Source organism: Aotus nancymaae, unplaced genomic scaffold (assembly GCF_030222135.1).
Source record: "Aotus nancymaae isolate 86718 unplaced genomic scaffold, 86718_ANA_hifiasm-v0.15.2.pri h1tg000043l, whole genome shotgun sequence".
Lineage (NCBI taxonomy): Eukaryota > Metazoa > Chordata > Mammalia > Primates > Aotidae > Aotus > Aotus nancymaae.
In genome coordinates this window covers 8,905,949-8,925,188 of record NW_026988457.1, presented here as the reverse complement: position 1 = coordinate 8,925,188, position 19,240 = coordinate 8,905,949, and the positions used below count along the sequence as shown (strand labels likewise).

Sequence of the window (19,240 nt, the reverse complement as noted above, 5' to 3'; positions counted from 1 at the left end):
TGCTCTGTTGCCCTGCTGGAGTGCAGTGGTGTGATCTAGGTTCAGTGCAACCTCCGCCTCCTGGGTTCAAGTGATTCTCCTGTCTCAGCCTCCCAAGTAGCTGCTGGGATTACAGGTGCATGCCACCATGCCTAGCTAATTTTTGTATTTTTAGTAGAGACAGTGTTTCACTATGTTGGCCAGGCTGGTCTCGAACTCCTGAACTCAGGTGATCCATCCGCTTTCACCTCCCAAAGTGCTGGGATTACAGGTGTGAGCCACTGCACCTGGCCTGAAGATATCATTAAAAAAATTTTTTTAAATTATAGTTAATGTTAAAAACATGCACTTTGAATGAAGAGCCTCTCAAACAGGCTTTGTGTGAGCAACATGGCTGTTTATTCACCTGGGTGCAGGTGGGCTAAGGCCGAAAAGGGCGTTAGCGAAGGGCGGTGGGATAGGAGTTGGTTTTATAGCTTTGGGACAAAGTTTTTGGGGAGGGGGCAGTGGTGTTATGGAGTAAGATCAGTTCCTGTGGTGGGGGTAGGGTCAAGGAATATACATTACCATAAATTCAGTGACAGTGGCAGGTGGGGTAAGGTGTAAGAGTAGTTAAGATGGCAGGGTGGGGTGCAGAATATTCACATTATTATAAGAACAGTTAAGATGGCAGGGTCCCTTGATGGTGGATGTCCTAGGGAAGCTCCGTTGGGCGATCAGGGATAATGGAGAATGCGGGGCGGGCAGTGATCAGCCGAGGCTGGCAGGACTTTAGATTTTCTGGGTCCGGCTGGCATATGGAGGCCAACAGTTAATGATGAGCCATTCCCCTACTCAGTAAATATCAATTATCTTTTAAGTCACTTTTGGCTTGTATTCCTTGTTTAGTGACTACATTAGCTAAGATGGCTGGCCCTGCTAAAGGAAGGTCGTGTTGCCACCCTGTCAGCAGTCTGTGCACTTTGAGTCGTGGTTTCGCTAGTGGTGATGATGGGTGCTGATTCACCCCACTTTCCATCTAATGGGTAGCTCTGTGAGGTGGAGGAGCTCATAGAAAGCATTTATTGGTAGCCATGCAGCAGGTAAATGGTACAAAGGGATTGAACCCATGACTTTGACCTCCTAGCAAGTTAAATAGCTACTAACAGTTGGCACTAGCATACCAAGAGCTACCACTTAAATGTCAAAGGCAATACCTTGAGTGGCCTGGAACATTGCATTCCAGTGTGGGACCTATCCATATTCTTCCTTAGAAACTAGGCAGACTGGTGGCCAGGTGCAGCAGCTCACGCCTGTAATCCCAGCACTTTGGGAGGCCGAGGTGGGCAGATCACAAGGTCAGGAGTTCAAGACCAGCCTGCCCAATATGGTGAAACACCGTCTTTACTAATAAGACAAAATAAATTAGCCAGGTGTGATGGCATATTCCTGTAATCTCAGCTACTCAGGAGGCTGAGGCAGGAGAATCGCTTGAACTCGGGAGGTGGAGGTTATAGAGAGCCGAGATCGCGCCACCGCACTCCAGACTGGGTGACAGACAGAGTGAGACTCCGTCTCAAAAAAAAAAAAAAAGAAACTAGGCAGATCACCAGAGCTCTTTCCAATGACATATCAAATAATAATAATAATATGATGATGATGATAGCTACACCCCCCATTGATTACCTAATATGTAAGAGACACGCTGGTATGCATTTATATGTAATTTCTAATCCTTATAGTAATTGTACAAGTTAGGTTTATCAGTTCCATTTGACAGATGAGACAGCTAAAGCTCCGTGCCGTGAGTTCAGTAGCTTATACATGGTCACACAAGTGATGCCAGGAACTTGCACCCTGAGAACTCAGGCCCAGTTGCTCCCCTTTGCTAGAGGGGACGGACCCTCCTGCCCTTTTATCTTGGTGCCGCTCATAGTTCATTGTTTGTAGAATTGAATCTTTCAGTATGGAGTGAAAATGCCCATCATATGCCACAGCCCTTGTGTGCCATAATCAACTCTGCGATGTTGGAAGAAGGCCCAACTGATAATAAAGTACCGAAATTTTACAAGACTTTGCTTTTAAAATCAGAGAAGGTTTTGTGACATGGTAAAAGCCCCATAAAACTGCATACCTCAACCATACCTGGGCTTTCTATTGAAACTGCTCTCTGTAACCCAAATGTGACAGGCAAGCAGTCCAAACCCATGCCATCTTGGCCCCTGCAACTTGTAATAAGTAATTAAGGACTGTAGTTTCCACTCTACCCAGACAATGTGTAAACAAATGCTAATCTTGACTTTTGTGAACCACTTAAGTAACAATCAGAATGTCAAACGTCCCCTGGCCCTCAGCATGTCCGGAGCCCCTCACCCTCATCTCCGTCCGGGAGGTGATTTACAGAATCCACTAGCCCTCAGAACATCTGAAGCCCGTCACCCCCACCCCTGCCCCTCACCCTCACTCCCGAGGTGGTTTTACGGGTATAAAAGGTCTTAACACCCTCCTTTCGGGGCCACATGTTGGAGAGACGCGAGTCCTCCGTGGCCGCAGGCAATAAAGACCCTGCAATTTGGCATACTTTTGTCTTGGTGTTGACTTTCTGTGCTCTAGCCAGTACAACAGTTTTATGTTTTCCTTACAAAAATATTGTGTGAGAAGGGGAGTACTACACAAAGAATTACAAGGAGCTCTCCAGTACCTCTGTGGAGGATTGTAAGGATCTTTCCAGAAAAAGGTTATAGAACCACTGATGTATAATACTGATATGACAGATACGTGACAGCACAAAAGAAAGCAAAGGGCAAGTTCCCCATGATCTGGGAATGATGTAATAGTCAGTCTAGATAATTGGAGGATAACATGTGCCTGCTTTTTTAGACTGGCTTTTAAGATGGCCTCAATTTCCAGATAATTATACAAACCACAGCTTTGAGTTGACTGCATGAACATAGAACTTCAGGTAGGATTATATTTCTTGGATATTCATGACTTAATATAATCATAATCAATAGTACAACATTTCTGAGCAGTGACAATTTCTGCTGTCATTGAAGTTAGCTCTGGTAACTCTTACAATGAGCCTGTGCTGGGTTCTTGGTATGCAAGAACACTTTGAGCAAGACTGGACCATTTCTCTTTTGCTGACGTGGACATGTGGCATTTGTCCTGCCTGACATCTGTGCTTCCGTTTGTGGGAGAAAAAATGAAAAAAAAAATTTCTCCTTTTGTGGGAGAAAAAAATGATAACCATTAACCCTGGTTATTGAACTTTCTGAGATAGATCAAGTGTATCCTGAAAATAATGATCACATATTCAAAGTCATTGCATTGTTTTTGGGATTAGATTTTTTAAATCTTTTTATGGATCTTTATTTTCTTGTATATCTCAAGTTCTGTAGAATTCTAGTAATTCTTCTTGCTTGATGAAAGAAATTATCCTGACATAAGGGTTTCATCTGTCAGCTCCTTGCAGAGGTGTTACCAATAAAGGATCCCTATCCAGACCCCACAAGAGGGTTCTTGGATCTCCCACAAGAAAGAATTTGAGGCAAATCCACAGAGTGAAGTGAAGGCAAGTTTATTAAGAAAGGAAAGAAATAAAGAATGGCTACTCCATGGACAGAGCAGTCCCAAGGGCTACTGGTTCCCCATTTTGCTGGTTATTTCTTGATTATACGTTAAACAATGGGTAGATTATTCATGCCTCCCCTTTTTAGACCATATAGGGTAACTTCCTGAGGTTACAATGTTCACCGTAGCATTTGTAAACTCATGGTGCTGGTGGGAGTGTAGCAGTGAGAATGACCAGAGGTCACTCTTCATCGCTGTCTTGGTTTTAGCTGGCTTCTTTATTGCCACCTGTTTCATCAGCAAGGTATTTATGACCTGTATCTTGTGCCAACCTCCCGTCTCATCCTATGACTTAGAATCCCTACCCGTGTAGGAATGTAGCCCAGTAGGTCTTAGCCTTATTTTACCCAGCCTCTACTCAAGACGGACTTGCTTTGTTCAAACACCTTTGGCAGAGGGTCTGCATGTCCAGATGGTATTTGGCTTGCTTCCTTTCCCAGTGGATTTCATTCCCTGTTTCAAAATAGTCATTTTGTTCTGCCTCTGAACAGGTGGAAGGCTTTTCATCTTAATAAAAGCAAATCCTAAAAAACATTTTAACATAGGGTGCGATGTCACACTGTTACAGTCATTACACTTGATGTTGCAGGATACTTAATATCCTGAGAAAATGTTCACAAGATATTATTAACTGAAAACAAGTTTTAAAACTTCCTGTACAGTATGATCCCAATTTTCTTCCTAAAAATGCACATGGCTGAGCACGGTGGATTACACCTATAATCCCAGCACTTTGGGAGCGCAGGGTGGGTAGATTGCTTGAGGTTGGGAGTTCAAGACCAGCCTGGGCAACATGGTGAGACCCCGTCTCTACAAAAAATACAAAAAAGTTAGCCAATTGTGGTGGTATGCATCTGTAGTCCCAGCTACTCAGGAGGCTGAGGCAGGAGAATTGCCTGAACCCAGGAGGTGGAGGTTGCAGTGAGCCGAGATAGCGCCATTGCACTCCAGCCTGGGTAACGAGCGAAACTCCGTCTCAAATTAAAAAAAAAAAAAAAAGCACATAAAAAAGACTGAAAGATACATAATAGATATTAGCTTTGATTATTTCTGGGCTGTGGATTTGTGGCTGGTTTTTATTTTCTGTCTGTATTTTCTAAATTTTCTATAGAGGGCGTTCTTGATCCTGTGAGGATGGGTGGGCATGGTGTGTAAGGGTGCCCTAGAAGGCAGCAGCAGTGGTAAGGGAGATGCCTCACATTGCGGCCCGGGCAGAGTGGCTGCGTGTTTGCATGGCAGTGATGGGACATGCCTTGTAGGGCAGTCGGACCCAAACAAGCTTGTTCATTGTATTGTCCAGAGAGACTCAGTCAACAGGGACAGTCTTGGAGGACCAGCCTTGCTATCAGCCCAGAGGTGGCTCTGTGTGAGTTAGGAAAAGATGCCTCTTCCTCAAGAGAAATTACTGCCATCTGCTGGGAAAGGATTGTAATAATTACACAAAGCTTTGCAGACTAGGAGGCAAACCCTGGTTTGCAGTGGTTGTGCAGTGCACAACCCTAGGCACAGTCCTGTGCAGGACCTACCTCCATCCTCTGACCTAGGTCCTGGTGTGGATCTGGAAATCTGTACTTTTATATTATTACTATTTTTAACCACCCATTAAAACATTTTTTTTTTTAAATGTGGGAAATTTCAAATAGACACAAAAACAGAGAGAGTAAGGTAATGAGTCTTCATCTTACTATCTCCAGCTTCAATAAAGATTCATATTCTGTGCCATTCTTTTTCATCTATCCCTCTACGATATTTTTGCTAGAATATTTTAGAGCAAATCTCAAGCTTCATATCCTTTCTCCCATCTATTGGAGTTTGTATCTAACTATATAAGGAATTTGTAAAAATACCGTTTTTGTATTTTCCTAAAGCTTCTAAAATAGCTGTGCAGAAGAAAAGGCAACAAAGGTAAGGGGAAGATCAGTTACAAACTTGAGAGGAGGCATTGCGCTTGTGCTGGGACCTTTAGGTTTTATCCTGAGGGGAGTGGAGAGGCTTCGGCATTCTCTGTGCAGGACACTCTGCCTTTTATGGCGATCTTTTCGCCTCCCTCCCAGTAAGGAGGGTATCCCTGCACCTTCCTTCCACTTTGAGACACCGACTTCCTCCTCTGTTAGTAGATTCCAGAGATTGGCACACCCTCACTGGCCTGCCCAACCTGCCCTCTTCCCAGTCATTTCCTGTCATTCAAGACAACAGAAGAGGATTAAAGACACACTTTTGTAGTTCAACCCAGCAAACCCAAATTAAATCCAAAATTCTTCTGGTCCTCCTTAACCACAAACACAGGACTCCACACTCCCTAATCTCCTAAAAAGTGGGTGGCAGTCACACACAAATGGAAAGTTTAGATAAAGAAAGGTGCAGCCCAAGGAGATATGTAATCCAGGATGTGGGCAGAACTTGCTTGAGCGCGGCATTGCCAGGGTTCTCTTTGTGATCTCAGGTAGTACTTCCTTTGGAGCATTTATTCCTTATTGCTAGGAGTTAGAACAGGCTGCAGGATTGTAATACTAGCGTTGCCTTCCACTTCTAATGCTTCTTAATTACAATAATGAACAGATTAATGACATATTTGATTGCAACAATAATAGATGTGATGTCTTTTCTAAACATTTCTTACAGAACTGTCAGAATGTAGGCTGCAGTAAAATCTGCACATGTTCATGCTTTTCCTGTACCACCTTACAGGAATATTACTGGCTGGGCACGGAGGCTCATGCCTGTAATCCCAACACTTTGGGAGGCCAAGGTGGGTGGATCACCTGAGGTCAGGAGTTTGAGACCAGCCCAGCCAACATGGGAAAACTCCTCTCTACTAAAAAAAATACAAAAATTAGCTGGGTGTGGTGGTGGGCACCTGTAGTCCCAGCTATTCAGGAGGCTGAGGCACGAGAATTGCTTAAACCCAGGTGGCAGAGGTGGTTGCCATGAGCTGAGATTGCGCCACTGTACTCCAGCCTGGGCAACAGAGCGAGATCCTGTCCAAAAATAAAAAAAGGAATATCACATAACATAAAGTTAACAAATAATGACCTTCCAGAAGGTGAAATTCTGAAATAGATATGAAAACACAGGAGACTTCTACTATTATTTATAAGCAGAGTGGGATACTGAATTTCTTGAAACTTTTGTCTGATAGTAGTTGCCAAGTATCACAGACTTATTTTGTCCATCCCTTCCGATTCCCGAGCTGGTCTGTAAACATAGCCTGAGCATCAATCCAGTAGTTTCCAGGGAGTGGTGCAGTGAGACAGCATTGGGCTCACCTGGGAACTATTAGAAGTGTAGGTCGTCCAGCCTCACCCTGGACCCACTGAACTCATGATCTGTTTTAATAAGCCCTGCAAGTGGTCTTGGTGCAAGCTAAGGTTTAAGAACCACTGCTCTACTCTGTGGTGATCTTGAATCTGATACTAGAGTTTAAAACTGCTATTAGCCTACCAAATGGATGCAAATCACATCCTTGGGCTACTTGACTCTTCCTCCGATGCTGGTGTCTCTAGCCAGAATCTGGCCTCCTTCAACCTGAGGCTGGGTTCCGCCTTTTCCTGGTGTTCAGGGAGGACTCCGTGTGCTCGTCCCATTGGCTCTGCTCGTCTCTCTCAGGATGCTGGACGACTGCCTACCTGCCTAGGCTCTTCTCTGCCTTGGTAGCTTTGCCAAAGTGGGCTGTAGTTGCAGATGCCCTTAACAGGATTGAAAACCACCCCCCAAAGACCAGACTCATAATAAAAAAAAATCATATTTATTTTATGTAATAGGTTTTAAGAGGATTATATATTTGAAAGTCATTCAGTTCTAATACTGACCAAATCCTTAGTACTCCACTCTGGCTCCTTCTACTTTCCCTCTTGAAAAATCCTCCACCCACCCCCACAAGGCAGGCCTTTCCCCTTTGGAGCCCACAGGGGTTGTTGTAGGAAGCGGTGCTTGCATTTTGCCCCAGCATAGCATTCTCTTTATGATCATAGGAGCCCAGCCAAGTAACTCTCCCAGCCAGCTAGGACCATCCTTTTGCCCTCTGGTACCACCGCCTGGGCCCAAGGCCATTCAGGAGAGTAACAGCAAGGAGAAAGAGAAGGGAGAGGAAGGCTGAGGGAAGCGGAGACGGGGAGCCAGCCTCTGGCTGAGGAAGAGGAGAGGCAGTGGCAAGACAACCGTGGCCTGGGTATACAGGCTGTGCTTTAGCTGTGCACCGCTGGGTCAGTTTCTTCAGAGTGATGTGGCTGGGATACATACTACTTAAAATTATTCTTTTCTCAGATTTTATTAAGGGAAAAGGAAACAATAAATATGGTGGGATGTAGTCACATATAATGCAGAACTGCCTCAAGTGCTACTTAGGACCTGACCAAAGAAACTCCCAGCAGCTCCATCAGTAATGTTTCCTAAATTCAAAGTTACGCACACCGGGCCCTGAACAGCCCTGGAAGCCTGTAAGTTCTGTTCTTTCAAAGTTTCACAGTTTCATTTTGAGGAGACCCCAAATGTGTAAGTATATTCTGGATTGTTTCTACAAACACCTTTTAACTGGATGGTGATTCTATGTATAATCATTTGACTTCTAGTGCTGGAGAGTTTTTTTCCCATCAAAAGTTGGAGTAAAATTGTTCTGATACTTAATATTCACTAGACTAGAGTTTCTTCATTTTTTTCAAACATCAGCCCCTTTGCTATATACATTTATATTAAATCTCAAACCCAGACATTTGGAGGGAAAGAATCAACTAAAATTTAATTTGTCATGGAAATTAGTAGGAGCAACAACATTCTCAGGATACATTTCTTTCTTTCTTTTCTTTTCTTTTTTTTTGAGATGGTCTCTCACTCTGTCACCCAGTCTGGAGTGCAGTAGTGGTGTGATTTCGGCTCACTGCAGCCTCCGCCTCCTGAGTAGCTGGCATTACAAGTGTGTGTCACTGTGCCCAGCTAATTTTTGTATTTTTTAGTAGAGACAGGGTTTTACCATTTTGGCCAGGCTGGTCTCGAACTCCTGATGTCAAGTAATTCACCTATCTCAGCCTCCCAAAATGCTGGGATTACAGGTGTGAGCGTCCAGCCTCAGGATGCTCTTTTGAACTTTAATTCCAAGAATGTTAGATAAAGTGATAAAGGCTACATTTTGCTTATGAGTTTTTATATTACTGTATCTGAAAATGTGGTAGAAATTTCACTGTTCACAAATTAAAAATAGACTATTTATATGATTTATATTAGTGGATGACAAACTTGTAAATGAAATAGGTCTCTGAGGTATTTGTTAAGAGAAACAGATTTATAAGTATTGGTAAATTTTTAAAGCATCATTGTTTCTTCTGAAGTGGGTTTAATGTGTGCACTTAAGTAACATTTTCATGATATTAACTGTGTCCAGTTTTAAATTTTAAAATTTGTATATGTACATAAAGGATTATTTGATTTTTTGCATGATATGTTCACTTCATTTCTAATATTATAAAACCTTATTTTTGGAACGAATAAACAGGAGTGATAGGAGGAATAGTATATGAGACATTACTGATTGGTTCTTGGGAGTGATTGTTAACATAGGTTGCAATCTACTTTTTATTTTTATTTTTATTTATTTATATTTTTGAGATGACGTCTCACTCTGGCACCCAGGCTGGAATTCAGTGGTGCTACCTTGGCTCACTGCAACTTTCGCCTCCCAGGTTCAAGCAATTTTCTTGCCTCAGCCTCCCGTGTAGCTGGGATTACAGGTGCCCACAACCATGCCTGGCTAATTTTTGTATTTTTAGTAGAGGAGGGGTTTCATCATGTTGGCCAGGCTAGTCTTGAACTCCCGACCTCAAATGATCTACCCACCTCGGCCTTCCAAAGTGCTGGGATTATAGTCATGAGCCACTGTGCCCAGCCGCAATCCACTTTTAAGTGAATTTGTGGAAAAAGCACATATTACAATTAAACTAAGTGGCATTTAGGTCACACATGTCATTCATGCGATCAGTGATCTGACAACCAACCTAAGAAGAGGGAGTCACATCTCTTAGGGTTTCAGGAATCAGTGGGGGAGGCACGCTATGAAAGGGCAGTGAAGGAAGGCAGTGTTTTTGTGTCTGCAGGTGTGCACTTGTACTATGTCGGGGGAGAGGTGTATGCCGAGTGCGTGAGTGACAGCAGCATCTTTGTCCAGAGCCGGAACTGCAACTATCAACACGGCTTCCACCCAGCCACCGTCTGCAAGATCCCCAGCGGCTGCAGCCTCAAGGTCTTCAACAACCAGCTCTTCGCTCAGCTCCTGGCCCAGTCAGTTCACCACGGCTTTGAAGTTGTGTATGAGCTGACGAAGATGTGCACTATCCGGATGAGTTTTGTTAAGGTAAGGACTGCGTGCTACCACTTTATAAAATGTTCTGTGAAAAACGAAACAAAACAAAAAAGCACCCTGACTGATGCGGCAGTTCTGCAGTCAATTCAGATAGACAAAACCAATTTTTATTGAATTCTGTTGTTTTTAGGAGGAGTTCCTCTTTGAGTATGAACTGTCTTGTTTAGCAGTTATATGAAAATTCTTACGTGTAACTTGTTTAGCAGTTATATGAAAATTCTTGTTTAGTAGTTATATGAAAATTGTTTTGAGGAAAAACAAGTAAGGTAGCTGGTTGTTTTTAATGCAGATGACATTATGTAACAACAGCAATTTTATAGGAGTAATGCAACAGAGATTTTTCCGTCCTTCAAGTTGCCAAGCACTATTATCACTTAGTAAATGTTGGTGAATTTATCTGAATTCAGTAAGATACTCTCCTTATTCTTAGAAAGCATACAGGCAGGCCGGGCACGGTGGCTCACACCTATAATCCCAGCACTTTGGGAGGCTGAGATGGGCGGATCACCTGAGGTCAGGAGTTTGAGACCAGCCTGACCAACATGGCGAAACCCTGTCTCTACTAAAAATACAAAAATTAGCCAGGCGTGGTGATGGGCATCTGTAATCCCAACTACTTGGGAGGCTGAGGCAGGAGAATTTCTTGAACCCAGGAGGCGGAGGTTGTGGTGAGCTGAGATGGTGCTATTGCACTCCAGCCTGGGCAACAAGAATGAGACTCCTTCTCAAAAAAAAAAAGCATTCAGGCACATGGGGTAGATAATGTTTATGAATAAGCTACAAAATAGGCAGGATTGGCTCTAATACAAGACAATAAATTAAGTACTCTTATAAAGGTATAAATAATTTGGAATAGAAACAACAGGCGGGTGTGATTAATTCTGAGAGTAGTTTGTGTTCTGCTGATAAGTGGTTGTTGAATTTCTCATATTGAATCTTACTAAGGTTGCTATGAAGGCTGGAGAACCAAGGTAGTTTCTTAGTGGGAAGGAAGAACAACTGGGTTTGTATACGGAAGCAAAAGCCTTCAGTTTCATCACCTGCTATTTTATCTGTTGCAAAGTACTCACAAATCAGTCTAATATTTCAAAATCTAGACTTGTTTATCAGACTACCTGGGTATACGTGACAGTTTTCATACTGCCATGCATCCATCCAAGGAATCAGCATGGCTTGGTCCAGGCATTTTTTTTTCCAAAGTAAATTTTATTTGCACTTTAAAATTACCATGATAAATAATTTTCTATAAATTATGTTTTTATTGTTTATAATCTTAGTAATTATTTAAAAAGTAAGAACAATATAGTTTCTTTTTTTTTTTTTTTTTTTTGAGACGGAATTTCACTTTTGTTACCCAGGCTGGAGTGCAATGGCACGATCTCGGCTCACTGCAACCTCCGCCTCCTGGGTTCAGGCAATTCTCCTGCCTCAGCCTCTTCAGTAGCTGGGATTACAGGCACGCGCCACCATGCCCAGCTAATTTTTTGTATTTTTAGTAGAGACGGGGTTTCACCATGTTGACCAGGATGGTCTCGATCTCTTGACCTCGTGATCCACCCGCCTCGGCCTCCCAAAGTGCTGGGATTACAGGCATGAGCCACCGCACCCGGCCCAGAACAAAATAGTTTCTAATTTAAAAAACAGCTGCTTGAAATCATTTCTCTTTCATAGTGACAAAGCAGTTTTATTCAAATTTAATATTTTAAAAGCATATATTATAAAGTTATATTGACAGATAACTTGGAAATCTTTTAAAATATTCTGTTGCTTTAGAACCAGCAGAGGGCATCATTTGAATCATACAGTTTTGCTTTTTTTTTCCCGGGTCTGTGTTTTTAAAATTAGGATGAAATGCCAATATCTCATAGGTAGTTATTTCACTATAATTAAATATAAGCTTATATAGAAATCTGATTTTCCTGATAACTAGATACATTTCTCAGATAGGCAGCATTTAAATTCATAAAGCTACGCAGTTGATACGGAAGACAAACTGTTCCTAATACTGCAGGAAATTTAAAATAAATCCATAGTAAATATAACTATAGATGGTAAGTTTTAAAAAAAAAATTGTAGATGAGCAAACACTGGTGGGTACCACTAGGCTGATACATCAGATCTCTTTAAGGTTTCTTTCAGCTCTGATTTTTACTGATTCTAGGACTCATTCAGTCAGTCAACAAATATTTATTGAGCACCTGCCATGTGTCAGGCCAGGCCGTGGGACATACCAATGATTTCTCACAGATCTCTGGCCTCAGGGAACCAGTATTCTGGGAGAGAGAGACAGATAATAAACAACAGCCATAACAAAGAAGGTGGATGGAAAGAGAAAGTCTAGGCAGGGGTGAAGGGAATTGGAGCACTGGGCAGTGGAGTCATCTGCACATCAGGGTGGGCCTCAGTGAAAAGGTGACAGGTCAGCGGAGCCTGGAAGGAGACATGGAGCTAGGCCCAGGTGCCTCTGGCGGAAGAGCAGAAGCAGAGGGAAGAGCAAGGCAAGAGCATATGCCTGGAGACTCCGAGGGGCAGTATGGCTGGGGCCTAATGGGCAGGGGGAGTGAGATGAGAGCAGCCTCGGAGAACCACAGCGAGGCCTCCTGAGCCACTGCCGGGAGTTCAGCGGCAACTCTAAGGAGCTGGTGAGCTTTTGCTGGGATTGGAGCAACCATTTTCATGATCTGATTCTGTTTTTAAAAGGATTGCCCTGCCTTCTGTGTGGAGGATAGATATTATACAGGCCAGGTTGCAAGTAGGGAAACCAGTCAGGAGACTATTGCAATATTCAGGTGAGAGTTGCTCCCACCTGGAGGGTTCCAGTACAGGTTGTGAGAAGTGGAAGGATTCTGAATTGTGAAGGCAGATTAGACGCAGGGGTGAGAAAGAGTTAGGAAGATGAAGTTAGTTGCCTTCAGTCAAGATGGAGAAGATGCAGGTATATTGAGATGTGCGTCCACATTCAAGTGGGGTTGTGAGTAGCTAGTTCCATATAAGAGTCTGGATTTGGGGAGAGAGGTTTGGGCTCAAAATACAAATTTGAGAATTGTCAGCAAAAGGACAATATTTAATTACCTAAGTCTGGATGAGAACACCAAAGGTTTGAGTTTAAACTGAGAGGACCAAGCATGGTGGCTGACGCCTGTAATCCTAGCACTTTGGGAGGCTGAGGTGGGTGGATCGCTTCAGGTCAGGAGTTCAAGACCAGCCTGGCCAACATGGTAAAACCCCATCTCTACTAAAAATACAAAAATTAGCCAGGCGTGGTGGCGTGTGCCTGTAATCTCAAGTACTTGGGAGGCCGAGGCAGGAGAATCGCTTGAACCTGGCAACCACATGGGAGGCAGAGGTTGCAGTTAGTCAAGATTGCACCATTGCACTCCAGCCTGGGTGACAGAGTCAGACTCCATCTCAAAATAAATAAATAAATAAATAAATAAATATAAATAAATAAACAGAGAAGACAGGGGGCTCTAGGACTGAGCCATGGGACGCTTCAACATTTAAAGATGGGACAGAAGAGAAAGAATCAGCTAAGAAAACTGAGAAAGACCAACCAGTGAGGTAGAATAAGACCAAGAAGTATGGTGCTTTGGAAGCCAGGAAAAGACAGTGCATTGATGAGAAGATGTGATGAACTAAATCAAATGCTGCCCACATAACACAAAGACTGAGAGCGGATCATTCATTTTAACAATATGAAGGTCTTTTTTGATCTTGATAAGAAAAGTTTGGTTGGCAGCTGCAGTGAAATGATTATCAGAATAGATTTAAGAGAGAATGGAAGGAGATAATTTGAGACAACCAGTATGGATATCTCTTCTGAGGGTTTTTGCTGGAAGCAGGATAAAGACATAGGGCAGTAGCTGCTGGGGGTAGGGAAGTGTCTTGAAGATGGAAGATATTTCAGCGTGTTCAGATGTTGATGGGACTGATATAGTAGATTGCAGGAGACAAGGGGAAGACTTGCTGGGATGATGTCTCTAGGAAGACAGGTCTGAGAGTGCATAAATGGGTGGACCAGCTTATTTGGAAACACAGACAATTAATCTGTGGTAAGAGGTAGAAAGGCCGAGTATGTGGGTGCAGGCGCTATGGAAACTCATTTCTGATGTCTTCATTTTTCTCATTAAAATACAAAATAAATCCATCAGTTGCAGATGTGGACAGGGATAAAGGGGTTGGTGGTTTTGGTGGGGAGGAGCGGTCACCTAGAGGGGGTCGTGAGAGAAGGGACTGGGGGGTGGGTTGTGGTTGTGTGCTGGGGGCATCACAGGTTCACTTGAGGTTCTCAGTCACGAAAGTAAAATGTAATCAGGCAGCAAGGTTGTGTTGAAATCCAAGTTTTAAAAAACTCTGCAGAGAATCACTGTTCTCAGTCACAAAATTAATTTACTTGGCTGTGATCTCCCTTCATTTTAAAATATCTTTTCATTGATGTATAACATACAGAGAAAAATATGCAAAAATTTTAAAAAATTTTTACTGTCTCTTCTTTGAATAGTGATAAAAGGGAAATTGCCAAGTGAGCCAGAGAGAGAGAGAGAGAAGACAAGCAAGCTTTGATAATTAGCCCTGAAAATCCAAACGCACCTTCCAGTTCTCTCTTTTACGCCTTTCAGGTCCATTCACTGGTCTACAGTAGCCATTTTGTGTAAAACACTGTCCTAGGCATGAAGAGGGGAACAAAAGGTCGTTTGTTCCTTTGTGGAAAGGAAAATTATTTGTCAGTGCTTCCCATGTGACTGGAGTTCCAGAACCTCTCCAGGTCCAGATATTCAGTTGTGAACCCTGAGGGAGTGCACTGATTTGGATTCATCCGAAGGCTTCTGGTTGGTGCACGAGTTGTCCTGTGTTTACAGGAACGTAGAGGCCGTGTTCTCTTCCTCTCAGGTCTCAGGAGCTACCCTGGGGTGTGGGCTCTGCCCCCACTGAGCTCTGTGTGGGGCTCTGGAGGCTGAGTTTAAGTGTGGCACCATCACTCAGCTTCTTTCTTGTTTTTCAGGGTTGGGGCGCTGAGTATCATCGCCAGGATGTCACCAGCACCCCCTGCTGGATTGAAATTCATCTTCATGGGCCGCTGCAGTGGCTGGACAAAGTTCTGACGCAGATGGGCTCTCCACATAACCCCATTTCTTCAGTGTCTTAACAGTCATGTCTTAAGCTGTGTTTCCATAGGATAGAGGCTATTGCAGGGAGTGGCTTGTATCATTTCAGATTTGCAACTAACTGAAGTTTCTAAAAACACGTGTAAATACATAGAAGGTATACTATTCCTATTTTTTTTTAATCACCATTTGTTTTGTGCTTTCTAGTTAACCTGATACCAGTGCAGTGCGATTGGAAAAGCAGGCCATTTGTGCCTGTGCTATAATTGGCAACTTTTGTGTGAGGAAACAATTGAGGGGCAATATTGTCAAAAGTATTTGAAGGGTGTTAGCAGAAGAAAAGGCAGCTTTAGTCAGCTGTGTCATCATAAAGCATGTTGTGTGGCCTCACAGAAATACTGAAACTGTTTATACAGCAAAAGTCAGGAATTAGCGGCACTAGAGCAAATAACACTCAGATGAAACAAAGCAGTGAAACCCCTACAGTTTAAATGATGTCACTTTAGTGCCATTGGCAAGAAAAAAGGCAAGCTTGGACAATGAATTATATGAGATAAGTCATAGAAACTTTACTTCTAAGGCTGACATACCCATAACTGGGCTCCTGTGCTGATATTCAGTGGTACATTTTAACCAAACTGTGATCAGAAAAGAAAAAAACTGTGAAGCCAAAAAGTCATGTTCCCTCAGTCTACCACTGTAAAAACAGAGTCTAATATGGAAAAATAAATATGAAAATAGTATGAAATGCTGTTTCCCAAATTACAAGATAAGACCAGAACTTGGTCCAAGAGCCACCCAGGGAGACACCTGCTTTCCACAGAGGAGATCGGATTCCTGTTGTCCTGGTTGTTCGTGTCAGGCAGTCCTGCAAACTTTGAGTCTGCACAGCGTGCCAGAATAGCATGTGTTTCAGTCCTGTGTCAAGAAGCAGGTGAAACCAAAGGTTGGAGAAAAGTATCACACATCGACTTACACTTTCTCATCTTCCCACGTTCAAGTCTCCTGGGGAAGGCACTCCTTTGCCACGTTTTTCTGCCTTTTGGCAATTATTAACTCTGCAGATTACTAAAGCAACAGTAAAGACTTTGAGAAAATCTAGATGCATTATTGGATCAAAGAGTTATTTAACCTAGTATCTCTAGTGATTAAGTTATCTAAAGTCTCATACCCGGAAATAAATTCCCAAGTAAAGTTATAATAATTTTATAATCATCTGTAATTTCTGGGAAGCAGTGGTACCGAATAATAAGACATCTTTTAAAAATATACACAATATTAAAAACTTGTTCTTATTTTACTTTAGATGATGGAGGAAAATTCCCCAAATTTCTAGGTACTTATATATATATATATATATATTGGCCATGTACTAAACACTACATTGCTTGGAAAAATATTTCACACCTTCTTAAAAAACGTATAATTTAAGATGGCAGTTATGCTTGTAACAGACAGCACTTCAGTAATCCAAGAAGTTTCTTCATTAATACATTTTGTCTCAACTCTTTCTAGCTTTAGTGCACATGGTAGTTTTTCTCATTAAATTGTATTCAAGGTAGAAATGATCATGTGATAAAAATATATAATTGAGCTACTACTGTCACCTCTTATAATGACTAGTGTTATCTAATAGAAACTTCCATATATTCACATAGAAAAGAATTATTACATTTTACATTGAAACTAGGTGGCACATGTAGTGTTTAGAAAAACGTGTAGTTTATTGGTTCATCATCTACGTATTGTGCACCTACCTATAGGTGTCAGGTACAATGTTAGGTACTGTAGAATCAAATGTAAATAAGAGACATCCCAGCCCTCATGGAGCCAAGAATCTAAGTGAATCTGTTTGCACAGACGTCTTCATGTTTCAGAACTTGTAAAACAAAACAAAATAATACAGTCTGTCTTTTGCTTGAAAGAATGTAATTGATTTCTTATCTCTGCTTTTTTTTCCCCCTACTCTTCTGCAAAACCAGGTAATGGATTCCTGGTATAAATGCTACTTTTTTTTCCATGTCTCAAAGTTGTTTTTTTTTTCTCCTCTTGCTTCCCTATTTTCCAATAATTCTATATCTCCCTTGTTCTTGGAAAAGACATTAATATGGTGAATCTCATATGGGAACCATTCCATGGGAGAACTTCAACATAGCTTTTGCTTCAGAGGTCAAACATAGCTTTCATGATCTCTTGACCAGTTATCTAACTTATCCTCTGGTAATCTTACACCTTTACCTAATTAATCTAAACTGGTGGTTCATAAATGACATCAAAAACAAAAAACAGTCTGCAGTGGCTGTAATCCCAGCACTTTGGGAGGCCAAGGCAGGAGGATCACCTGAGCCCAGTAGTTTGAGGCTGCAGTGAACTATGATCACATGACTGCATTCCAGCCTGGGTGAAGACACTCTAGCCTCTAAACAAAAATCGAACAAAAAACTTGTATTTCTATGCGGCTTTCGGAAGCCAGGACACAATATTGCAGTGAACCTGAATTTTCTGTGACAAATAAAGTATTAAATTAGCACATATGATCATCATATCATGTCTCATCAAAAGCCTTAAGATGCTTGTAAAATTTGAAGAATTTAGAATTGATGAGAAGTTAACCCTTTAGTCACTGTAACATAATCATCATATTTTAATCAGCTTTTTTTTTTTTTTTTTTTCTACCAAGCGTTTCAAAAAATGATGCAGTATTTGACTTCAGGCTTCTAAATGTGGTCATTTAGCACTCATTTCTTGAGGCAGACAATAAAAAATAAATAAATAGCATTCTCTCCGGGATCACTAATAAAGCAGACATGCTAAGCCTGTAAATACATCAGCACTGCAGCACATGTTTAAGGTTGCCACAGACAGTGGACAAGGATCACGCAATAGAGAACACTGTAGTAACATTTTGATCTGCTCACAAGACCCAGAACGTTTACCAGTTTTTGTTGTTGGTTTATTGTTTTTCTGTTAAAAAATTAAGATGTGAAAAGTTTGTTTTAGCTAGATGATTTTTTTTATAGTTGCCAGTGCTTGGGAACTATAAAGATGTCACTATTTAACACATATGCTTTATGTTTTGTTTCATTTTGTTTTCAACTCAGTATAAATCAGGAAAAGTTAGCCAACCACCTAGCATTTAGAATCCTCCTTTGTATTGTCTTTTAAGGATATGGATGTTCCTGTAACAGCAACAAAACAGCAACAAAAACATTTCATAAATATCACTCGATAGGCTTTGAGTGCCTGCTTAACTTTGAATGTGTCCCAAATATTTAGTGTATGTATATATGTATATTCAACAAATAAAATATAACATGCATTTCACATTTTGTCTTTCCCTGTTAGGATTTTAATAGCAGAAATATATGACAAGTTTAGGTGATCCTGGCATATGTTAAATTCAAATTAATGTAAAACAGATCAACAACAACAAAGAAAGTTTCTATTTGAGCAAAGTTATGCTTTCTATTTTAATAACTTGGCTTCGGTTATCCATCAGATGCACACTGATACTGTTATCTGATTGTTTATAATAAAGAATACTGTACCTATATGTCTTTTGGCTCATTTTTCCTGTAAACCTCATGGAAAAATTCACTGTATATGGGTCTGCAGCTCCTTAAGTCAATTAATTTGAAACCATTCTATTTTGAAAATGGGATGTTAAGTTCCACATGCTATAGAGAAATTCAGTAGTGGCTTTGAATTAAACATCTTAGAATAACTGTCGTGAAGTATAGATCTTGAAGATACTTCACAGTAACTTTAGAAAGGATATATGTAGAAACTTTTTCTGGATAGTAGCAAATATGTGATATTGCAGTGTACAGGAAAGAATGAACACTTTTATTATTGTAAACATCTGTACATTGCTACAGATTGCCTATTAGAAAGGTGCTAAAAGGCAACTGTTGAGGGAAAACTAAGATGAAATCCAAAGAAATACGAACACATCTAAAAATGTAAATTCTCAATTCCTTTCACTTAAATGTCCTTCTAATCTTAAAAAGAGGGGGGAATCTCTATATCTAGAAAACAGCTTTCTTATATACTTGATCAGAGTTGTCAATTTTTTAAAAAAAGAAACAGAGCCCTTTATTCAAAAAAAGTATCTCATGGAACTCCAAACTATAAACACATGAAAGATGTGCCAGTTTAGATCCAGGTGGGGACCACGAAGCCTCCGGTTTACACT

General features: G+C 41.4%; 1 protein-coding gene across 2 annotated transcripts in view; it reads left to right on the top strand.

The window, feature by feature from the left end:
• The window catches only part of SMAD9 (SMAD family member 9), a 45,679-nt gene extending 27,081 nt beyond the window's left edge, over positions 1–18,598 (top strand). For both annotated transcript variants that reach the window (XM_012465580.3, XM_012465581.2), the window contains 2 exons: positions 9,675–9,931; positions 14,943–18,598. In XM_012465580.3, coding sequence (XP_012321003.1) covers positions 9,675–9,931; positions 14,943–15,086 — 401 coding nt within the window. In that variant the 3' untranslated portion in view covers positions 15,087–18,598. The remainder of the gene's footprint in view (positions 1–9,674; positions 9,932–14,942) is intronic.
• Positions 18,599–19,240: the final 642 nt, after the last annotated feature.